The 11,048-nt window shown below is 41.7% G+C and overlaps 1 protein-coding gene across 2 annotated transcripts in view; it reads right to left on the bottom strand.

The window, feature by feature from the left end:
* Positions 1-250: 250 nt before the first annotated feature.
* The window catches only part of NEDD9 (neural precursor cell expressed, developmentally down-regulated 9), a 99,914-nt gene continuing 89,116 nt past the window's right edge, over positions 251-11,048 (bottom strand). For both annotated transcript variants that reach the window (XM_077809115.1, XM_077809114.1), the window contains exons 3-7: positions 10,106-10,207; positions 7,506-7,607; positions 5,809-7,020; positions 5,275-5,364; positions 251-2,767 (exon numbers count right to left, since the gene is read on the bottom strand). In XM_077809115.1, the coding sequence (XP_077665241.1) occupies positions 2,258-2,767; positions 5,275-5,364; positions 5,809-7,020; positions 7,506-7,607; positions 10,106-10,207 (2,016 nt within the window). In that variant the 3' untranslated portion in view covers positions 251-2,257. The remainder of the gene's footprint in view (positions 2,768-5,274; positions 5,365-5,808; positions 7,021-7,505; positions 7,608-10,105; positions 10,208-11,048) is intronic.

Genomic DNA, 11,048 nt, shown 5'->3' with positions numbered 1-11,048 from the left:
TCATGATAGCAGCTTGTTTAATGTTCATTGACTTTTCTCCATTCTTTAGTGGGGGGGGGACACATAAGCACTCCGTCTCACTACAGCTTTAGCCTGGAACATTTGCTTCCACAGTTCATAGAGAATTGCAAAGAAGGAATGAAACTAGTTATTATATATTTTTTTTAAAAAAAAGCTTTGTATATTTAATGATTTTAAAAATACTCTCTACAAGGTAACAAGTAAACAATAATATAAGTTTGTCATGAAAAGAATCCCCCCTTTGAAAACTCAAAAGTTATTGACATGATGGCTAAAGTTCAAAACACTTTGTCATTTTCTAAAAATATTACAATGGAAAAAAATAGAAAAATCCCAAATAACACAAATACAAAACAGGTTCAAGTGGATTCTTTGGTATTTTTTGGCAATCCTATTTTGTTTACAATGGGATAACTATTCCTCTCCTCTTGTAAAATGGAGAGGAGCTTTAAATATTATAGCTGATGCAAGTGCTGGGTATGATTCTGTTGCTGCTGAAGTCTCTCTGAACTCCCACTGGCTTTAACGGAAGCAGGTTTGAGCCCTCTGAAAACAACATTGTGGTAAATTTCAATGATGAGCAGTCATCACTCTGAGACAATATATTAGGAAAGCATAACTTCATTTGCTGGTAAACCAGTTCTGTTAGCCAAGATAAACAAATGCACTGCAATGAGGCATGCACTGGAGAACGTGTTTAGACATAGGCTGGAACAAAAATACCAGATATAGTTTTATGAAGAAAGACTTTACTTAAGTGCCTCCTGACTAGGTATTCTACATGATGTGATTTTGTATTTACCATCAGGCTAGTCTCTTATGCAAACACTCAGAATACATAAAGACTTGGGACTGTAGCCTGAATTATCACAAAGAAACTGGGGTAACTATATTTTTGTTTTGAATCACAAGTACATTGAGCATCACCTGGACTTCATTCCCTTGAGCCTGATTGCCACTACTCCACAGTTAGGAGTGACCATGTAATGTGACCTGTGGTCAAGTCGTTGTGTCGGCTACATATGGAATTACCCCTTTAAATATAGGGTATTGCTTTGGTGACTGTGTAGCCCAGGAGACCCATGGTGTGTCCCTGGGCTAGGAAGGAAAATTTGGAAAAAGTCCAAAATCTGAGTGAAGCTCAGAGCTGCAAAAGTGCAAATGATTCATAAGAATTTGTCATAAAGATAAGTGCTATTTTCTCCTCTAAAATTACAGATGTTCTAATCAGATGTTCCAAAACTGATGGCATTTTCATGGGGAATTATGATGCCATGCATTTTCATTAATCCTGATCTTGTGAGATGTTGTGTACTTCAGAATCCACTGATGTCAGCAAGATTTAGGGACATTCAACAACTCTGAATAAGTCCCTAGGTCTGCAAAAAAAAAAAAAAAAATCTCTAAAGTCTGAGAGATATAATTATTTGCAAATGCAAGGAAAGGTGGGATAAACATATGCCAATTTATATTGTTGGGAATTCTTCCAGGTTTTTAAAATATTTTGTGGCATTAAGACGTTATTTTTAAATATATACAATCCTTCCTGCTCCTGTGAGGAGGTTCTGTCTATCATGCTATATGAGGATGATTTTTGCCCCACTAGTTTGAGCCTTGGTTTATTGTCTGTTATGTAACTTTTATATATATATATATATACACACATACAATGCTCAAAATGATTGACTCCTGTATGCAAAATAAAATTGAGGGTACAGTTAATTTTTTACTAAATTAATTCAAATCAAGTCAGTTCTAGGAGGGGATTGGGGTTCCATTAGAACTATTACATCTACATCATGAACTGCTACAAATAGATTTGACAGCCTTGTCCATGTGCCACATTTAAGTTGAAGTAAAATACACAGTATGCCCCCCAAAAAGAGAGTGCAGCATCCAATTAACGGATATATCGAAAACCAGGCAGTATATACAGTGATATGCACCACTTAACTGATGCATACTTTTAAGGTGCTTACATAATGGTGTCTTATGGAATGTAGCAACATATACATATATGCAGTGTATACATATATATGTATATTAAAAACATAATAGGGAAACAGATATACCCCCAGATCCCTGAATTTTAGATTTTCTAATCCATAAAAATGTATTTAAAATATTTCATATAAAATATCTACAAAAATTGATAACATTTACATAAAATAGGACATATTTCCAGTTTTTTAAAATCATTTTTACTGTCCATTGATTGGATTCCATTTTGCTTGTTTCAGAATGATGCCATCTGTACCAGAGAGCGTTTAAACAGCTGTGCGTGATGAGACAGTTCTGTTACTCGGTCGACCATCTCCTGCAGGGCAGTCGGGTTGGGATAATACAAAGCAGCCATCTTGGTTGCCATAACAATGTTCTTTAGCAATTCACATAGCTGGTTGCTGGAGTTCATCACTTTGCTGCGGATATCCTGAGTAGTCACTTGCCTTGTGAGCGTGTCCCCAATGAACACCAGTTTGTGAGCGCTTAAAATGACAAACTTGCTGTGAGCGACGAACATCCTCGGTGGCTGAGCAGCACTAACACAATTAAAAAAAGCATCAATGGCATTTAGGAGAGAAACGAAATGAGTCTCGCACTGGTCAGAATAAAAGAAAAGCAGCTCTCTGTCTTGAGAGCCCACATTGCTGCTTGCAGTTTGAAGACTCTGAGGTGGCTTCCATTTTGAGATGTCATTCTCCACAGGCTTTGTGATCTCTTGCTCCAGTTGCTGGAACTGATTGATCTGAATGGCAAAGAGAAGAGTCTCTTCAAAAAGCTATTAACACATCACATCACCCTCGTTATAATTCACAAACCTATCCTGCCTTTGATAAACGCAAATACATTTCACACTGATTTCTTAACATCCTGTATGCAAGCTGCAAGCACAGTTTCTAAATACTATTCCCATAGTGTGTACTCAATAAGTTTATGGAGGAGATGGTATGATGCGATAACATGATTTTGGTAATTAATTGATCTTTAAATATTCATGGTAAATAGGCCTAATGGCCTGTGATGGGATGTTAGATGGGGTGGGACCTGAGTAACCCAGGAAAGAATTTTCTGTAGCATCTGGCTGGTGAATCTTGCCCATATGCTCAGGGTTTAGCTGATCACCATATTTGGGGTCGGGAAGGAATTTTCCTCCAGGGCAGATTGGAAGAGGCCCTGGAGGTTTTTTGCCTTCCTCTGTAGCATGGGGCACGGGTCACTTGCTGGAGGATTCTCTGCTCTTTGAAGTCTTTAAACCACGATTTGGGGACTTCAATAGCTCAGACATAGGTGAGAGGTTTATCGCAGGAGTGGTGGGTGAGATTCTGTGGCCTGCGTTGTGCAGGAGGTCGGACTGGATGATCATAATGGTCCCTTCTGACCTTAATATCTATGAATCTATGAATCTATGATTTGGTTTGGCTATGTTACTCACAAGTAACTTACACATCTCATCTAAATGGGGGCCAATTAATCCTTTATGCCAGAGTGTATCATCATGTATATCTATACATGCCACATATAGGAAAACTACTGAAGACAATTTTGAAGACTTTAAAAAACTTATTGGGACATCTTTGGACCCCATGTCCTGTAAAATCAGGTGCTTTAGTTTCTATGAGTCCAACTATACAGGGCCAGAGAAGTCGTAACAATCTAAAACAGCTTTGCTATATCTAAAAAGCTAATGGTTTTAAGAACTGATATATTGGGGCACTACAGAGTCGGAAACAGTTGTTGTCCATCCACTTGAGACTCTCTCCTATGATAAATACCTGACACTTCTATCTATGCATGATCGTGAGCTATCAAATGTTAATCTTTCAGCTCCTCATTGCTCTTCAAGCAAACAAAAACACACAGGGAAATTTAAATACAAAACCTTACATTAATGTAATGGTAAGATTACAGCTTTAAATGCTCACAAGTCAGGAAATGCAAAAATCAAGGTTACCACTCCCATATTGCACATATGGAGTATTCTTCGTTACTAAATTTGTTAACATTTTATATTTATGAAAACTGTACATTTCATGTCAGCATGCTGGCGAGTTACTATTACTATGACAGCGTTAACATTTTGTTACCTGATCATTTTGGTGTTTAAAAATCACAATTTTAAAGTTATCCTAAGATTTTTTTTTTTAATTTAGTGATGTACGTATTTAGACAGTGGGTGTGCATAATCTACACTTGTATTCTGTGTGGGCCAGTGGATATGGCACTGGACTAGGACTCAAGAGACCGAGGTTCAGTTTTTGTCTCTGCCACTGTCCTGCTGTGTGACCTTGGAAAAGTCACTTCACTGCTCTGTGCCTCTATTTCCCCTCCTATATAAACTCTGTGGAAGAGGACTCGTCTCTTACTATGAGTATGTCTAAACTGCATGCTTCTTTTTGGTGGTGGGTAGAGTATATATGTGCGTAGCCCCCCAGCACAGGCATAAAGAGCAATGTAGACCATGAGGCCTGGGCTTTGGCAAGTAGCATAAAGACATGCCTGAAGGGTGTGGGTGTGTATCCAAGTGCACACCCTACACGCTCTCTACTTGCAGTGGGGAAAGGTGCTGCCATCTCCCAGCTGCTAGAGCCTTTCCCTGCCACATGGAAAGACTCGGGCAGAGGGAGGCAGCAGGGAAAGATGCCAGCAGGGGGGAGACAGCTGGGAAAGGCTCAGCCAGTGTGGATGGAGCCTGCTTTTCACATACCCTACATGCTATCACCAGTGGTGTGTAGTGTAGACGCAGCCTATGTGTGTATACTGTGCCTCGTACAGAGGGGCTTCTAGGTGCTATAAAAAGAATTAACCTCTTGAACAGACATGTTTTGAATGTGCTTTCAGGGGACAGATCTCTTCCCAGCAGAGGAGACCTCTCTCAAATACACAGGAAGAGCTGCAGTTCTGCTATCTAATGGCAGCAAGGTAACAAACGAGATGATGATGTTGACTCCCAGGCTATCTCCAAGAGTCTGAAAGGGCTAAATTGCCATAGAGGTTCTTGCATTCTTTAGTGCCTCCAGGGCTGAAGAAAATCTACAGGAGAGAATGGTGGGAAACTCTCTCGCATGCTAACCACTTCTGAATCTGAGGGGAGAATGGACACCCATGCCTCCTTTGTTACTAAGCCGCCATTAAGTGGCTGAGAGATGAGCTCTTTCTCTTTTATTTGGCTGACACGTCTCGTGGTACAAAATGGCCTGCATGGTGCCTTCCAATTCTGACAGCTTGGTGCTTTCCAAGTCTGACTGGACGTACCTGATGATGCTCCAGCTGCATCTTGTTCTGCTTGATGATATTTTCTTTTTCTAGAAGCTCTTTCTGTTGTCTTTCAAACTCCTCTTTTCCCTGTGTGGCACAAGATAAAAATAGACATTGTGTCAAACGGTAATTCTCTAGAGTTAATAATTAAATGCCCACAGACAGTGTGACAAATGTACCTTCTTGTATTGCCATCTTAATTTGTAGCACACCCACAAGAGGACAAATAGGAAATGGACAATGTTATGTTGGTGATAGGCTACAGCCATTATGTACAGAGTAGTCCCATTTGAATCCCATTCTTGGGATTCAAACTAATTTTTAAAATCTGTACCCAATGTGCAGTCTGGGCTGAATGAAGTTTCTCAGGCAACTTTTGATATGCATCCATTTAAAAAAAAGAAAAGGAATTTCAAGAATATCTTGGTGTGACAGTCTGCTTCCTGTCGTGCCATGAACAGTTCTTACAGAAAAGAGCATGCAACAAATCTTAATCTGCATTGAGCAGAACAATGTGTCTGGCTCGCTTACCTGTAGGTGAACGTAATCGTAATCATCCATCCAGCTCTTCTCAGAGCCCTCATTAGTGATACCGGGGGGATGCAGGTCTTTACTCAGAAGTGGGGGCAAAGAACTGCTGTGGTCCTGAGTTTTCTCTCCATGATGTAACAGCTGATTCTGGGGGCTGTTATATGCATAGTCAGATGTGTTCATAATGTTCTCTGAAACATTCTTTAAACGTGATCTGCCTGATATCTGTTTGAATAGCATCTCTGCATTGATGCTGACAGTGGTGGTCAATTGCTTGGCATCATCTGGGACTGTCTTTGCCACCATAACAAATCGGTCTAGATCATCACATTTGTTTTGGGATTTGTTGACCACCAAGATGTTCAATGACCAGCTATAGCTACTCAGGTCATGACTGGTCTGGGTCAAGATCTGGTGAGAATCCTCCAGTCTCTGCAGCTCCCTTCTCATTTTGTTATAGAGATTGATTTCTGAGAGACAGGAAGCATTGGCTGTTGCTCCTTTTGCAAATTGAAGATACTCCACCAACGACTGCTCCACTTTCTCCACAGCAGTGTGGATTTCATTGATATTTTTCTCCATGTACCCATAAGACCGCCAGTCTGTGTTAACAAAGGCCATGAGGTTAGAGACCACAGTCTCCACTGTCTGCTGAAGCCAGTAAAGTCTCTCTATGGCTGTGTCTGGATCCAGTATTAATCGTTTGTCCTGAGAAGGCGAGGCTGAAAAAGAAGACTCCTTTGAAGTTGTGGAAGATGTAGACATGTTACTCCTGGTGCTGCCTGTACTGGAGAAAGATAATCTATTTATCCCATCTGTCACATCTTTCAATCCTTTAGTGTCTTGTGGTGGCACATCATACACACCTTCCCTTCCCTCTGGATTTAGGCTTTTGCTGAATCCTGACTGCTGTCCAGGAAATGGGACTCCACGAGGGGTATCGTATACATCCTTCTGAGGAGCAAGCTGCTGACCAAGAAATTGATTTTGATGGCTCACTGGAATGTCATACAGGCCATGTTTGCGTGACATTAAATCATTAGGTATAGGGACGTCAGAGGTAAATTTCTTGGTAAGTTCTTTGGTAGTGGGAGGAGGGATGTCATACACTCCTTCCAGTCTTGCATTATGGTTCACTGAAGGAGGGAAATCCACCAAGTTTTCCCTCAGCCCTGTATCCTCTCTGCATGCAGATGCAGGGAAATCATAGATCTGAAATGCAGAAAGCAAGCCATGAGCACAAAGGTAAAATAGCAAAGACGTCTTCAATGGAACTAGCATTAAATTAAAATTCAGGGGGAGAAGGTAGGGAATCCTTGCCTCGGTGAAGTCAATGGAAGATTTGCCACTGACTTCAATGGGGCCAGACTTTCACCCTGGATTTCAAGAAGTCACAGTTTTCTTACTAATTAAAAAATGTTCATTTCCATCAAAATGAACATGAAATCTTTTATAAGTAGGGGGTGGGGGGTGGGGGATCTCCTAAATGTAGCTTTAGCTCTAATTTATAGTTACCCTACATGAGGTGAGTAATTATGTTACAAAGTTTTAATGAATGTGCAAAAAGCCTGAGGGACTGTTTAAAGTACTAGAATTCAATACCCTTATTCAGTGTCATATGCACTTTTATGTCTAAACACGTCTTCCATCTGACATGAAAAAGCATGTATTATCTACTGAAATTGCATCAGACTTACCCCTTTTATAGGAGGTATATCATACACCCCTTGACCTCTTGCCTCTCCCATTGGGACTGGATGCACAGGCCCCTTAACTGATGCAGGGGGGACGTCGTATATCTGAAGAGAGAATAAACCTGTTACAGAAAATGGAGCCATCCCGTGATAGCTGTGATTTCAGATGAGTTCTCTCATATTTTATTTATTTTGAAATAGAAGGAAGAAGAGGAGCAGGGTTTTAGCTTTTGTGTATGTGGAGGCTTGCAGGGTGGGTACTGAGAGACAAATATGCTTGTGATAGCTGCCTTTAGTAGGATTGCGTAGACTGTGGGCTGGACAGATGAAGTTTCTGAATGGAAACACTTCATTTGAATTCCAGTCACAAAGTTAAATCCAGATCTGCACATAGGATCCCTTCATCCCCTCCTTATTTACAGATGCAGAGAGGACTGAATCATGACAGAGCTCTACTGGGGTGGAGACAGAAGAAGAGATTGCCACAACAGCAGGTACACTTCACAAGATTTGATACATGCAGTGTGGGAGGTGGTGGGGGGCACAGGGACCCAGGATCACCCTTTTTTGAGGTAGGTGTACTGGGAAATCTGTAAGGGTACTCAGTATACACTGCCAGCTGTCCAGCTTTAGGGGCTCAAGATCATTCCTGATATCCTGGGTTTTTGTATCTCCAAGATAGTGTTGGGGATAACTGCTCTCTGTGGCAGCATTGTCACTCACTCCCCAAACCTTTGAGACTTAATGCTTGACCTTGTCAGCATTATGTATCCGTTGCCCCCCTTGGTGATGTGGGCCACCCTACTGAGAAGATTGCAGGGACCAGACCTTTTAAGTGTACTACATGGTGTGATAGGTCGTGCACTAGAGAGGATTCTGCCTCCCTGTCCTGCTGCACTGCATTCTCAGGTGATGCACTGCAAGGACAGGCAGCAGCAACAAGGGATGGAGAAAGGAAAAGGAGACTCTCTTTTGGCAGCTCTCGGGCTCCTACTCTTCTCTGCTCCTCATCTCTGATGAGCAGGCAAGTGGTCTCAGAGAAGAAGCGAGCCAAGGAACTAACAAGCTTTTTGGGGTGGGGAGGGATGAATAGGGAGTGAGCAGACTGCCCCCTGTCCCGCTATTTAAAGAAGGGCTGGGGAGCAAGAAGTGTGTCAGGCCCTGACCTGTTGGGTTCTTCAAGGGGAGGCGGCACTACTTGCTGTGAGAAGTGTACTGGTCCAGCTCGCCCCCTCCAACTTCCCCCTTCCTCGAGTGGAAAACAATGTTTCATCTCTTGGGCTTGCTTTCTCTGCTTGTTAGAGAGGAGCATGGCTCCGGGCTATCAATGCAGCAAGGACCTCTGTGGGGGCAGGGCAGGAGCAATGGAATATTGAAGAGTGGTAGGAGTGGCCTGAATTAATCTTTTTAGGGACAGCTGGTGTTATGTTAATTGTATTGGAGGAGGAGTGGAGCAGAGTCCTGGGCCTGAATTCATTTTTATGGGGCATCCAGTATTAATGTTATCAGGAGAACCCTAATCAGGAACCACTCCTTTCCCTCCAAATCTCCCTCCCACTTGAGTGGGTGGACTCCACTTCTCACGCCAAACTCCCACGTCTTCAAGCCGCCTGAGTTATAATCTCACAAAACCTGTTTATGTAATGCATACAATGAGGAAACATACTTAAAACCAAACAATGTAATCTGTCCATTATGGCATGGTGATTGTTCCATGTTTTGGTCATTTGTGACTCTGGTGCCTTGGCAGTTTTGAATGTTGAGGGGTATGCCAGGGGCATCTGCTGAGGGGGAGCTTTAGTTTCACATTTCCTGCAGGAGCTGTGTTGTTAAGGGGCCCTGGTGAACAGCCAAAGTGCATAGTTCCTGGGTCTCTATATCCTGGAAATTCATAGGCTTTGGGGGCCAACTTCCCTAGTTGTTCACAGGAGTAGGGGCACAATCCAGTGTCAGGAAAATAAGCTAGCGGACATTTGGTAAGAACAACCTCCTACATGGAAGTAGCTAGTACAGGAGACAACTGTGCCCTTACTAAGTAAACTAGTGCCATCTGTGCAATACCAGAAGAAGAAAACACTTCCTTTGGGAACATATTTCTTCTGTTTGGGTATTTTGTTTGACCAAAATAATGCATCGCATCCCTTGGCAAGTAAATGTGAATTTGATGTTTGTGTACTGCCAGATCTTAACATCAAATGCATTTTGTGCACAATGACATGGAAAAGGCCGTCTCGTTGGAGGCAGCACCGCTGTAGCACATCTGGAGAAGACCCTCTATGCAGACAGGAGAGAGCTCTCCAGTCGGGGTAATTACTCCACCTCCACGAGTGGCGGTAGCTATGTCGGCGGGAGAGCATCTCCCGACAACACAGCGCTGTCCACAACGGTGCTTAGGGCGATGTAACTTGAGTCATTCAGAGGGGTGGCTTTTTTACACCCCTGAATAATATGTTATTTTGACATAAGCAGTAGTGTAGACCTGCCCTAATTGAAAAATATTTTCACTTTGGAATGACATAATGTCTCCTGTACTTCAACTGCAGATAGAATGGAAAGACTTTTTGGAGCTTTTCAATGCCGCTGACGGTTTTATTGGTACATACCCCTTGGGAAGGACGAACTGGAGGGATATCGTAGGTATCTTTCTGGTATTTGGAAGGGAACTCATAAACATAACCTTGTCCTGTCCTGACTGGAGTTACTACCTGTGGGTTAAAAGAGAAGGAGATGAAAACAAAATTACTTGAGGCATTTAGCATGTTCTGTCTGTAATTGGATATGCTTCTCTACACAAACATTCCAGTGTTATTAACTTCTACACTTTTTATCTGGCGATTTTATTAATGAAAGTCCCTACAGACGTCTGATGTTTTTTTAAAAGTGTATTACAAAACTATACTTATTGGTTACAATGAAACCATTATTTCTTCCTTGAGCAGCTCTGCCACTGGTATAAAATATTCCTGCAGTAGTTATTTACTAAGGAGTTGAGTAACCTTGACTGGTGCTCAATTCCTTGCTGGATCAGGCTCTATGATCCTAATCTTTGGCCTCAGAGATACTTAGGTACCAACTGATTACAATGGGAGTTAGGTGCCTAAATACCTTTGAGGATCTGGGCCTAAAATCCTAATCTTTCAACCTTTACTAATGTGTCCCAGTGACTTCAGTAGGACTACTTGTGTGAGCAAGTCCTAAACAATGGAGCATTTGTTGTGGCTTTGAAGCTCCTTTAAATGGAAGATGCTAAAGCAGGAAATTTACTCTTGGGGCTTAAGCATAATTAGTCCACATTAGCAGCTAACAGACTGGAAAATTTAAGCTGTTCTTGAACTACACTATGTGACAAAACTGTCTCTGTGATGGTGAGAATTGACATTGCTCGTGTTTTCAAAACCATAAACTGCCCACACTTACTTCAAATAAAATGTGGTTAAAAATAAATACATTACATCTGGGACAACCATCTGCATGGCAAGAGTTCAGTATAATTTGGTTTAAAAGAAATGTTGTTACATAACCCCCTGAAAAACAGTGTTTATAGTG

Source organism: Eretmochelys imbricata, chromosome 2 (genome assembly GCF_965152235.1).
Source record: "Eretmochelys imbricata isolate rEreImb1 chromosome 2, rEreImb1.hap1, whole genome shotgun sequence".
In the NCBI taxonomy this organism is placed as follows: Eukaryota; Metazoa; Chordata; order Testudines; family Cheloniidae; genus Eretmochelys; species Eretmochelys imbricata.
This window is presented reverse-complemented; position numbering and strand designations above follow the sequence as displayed.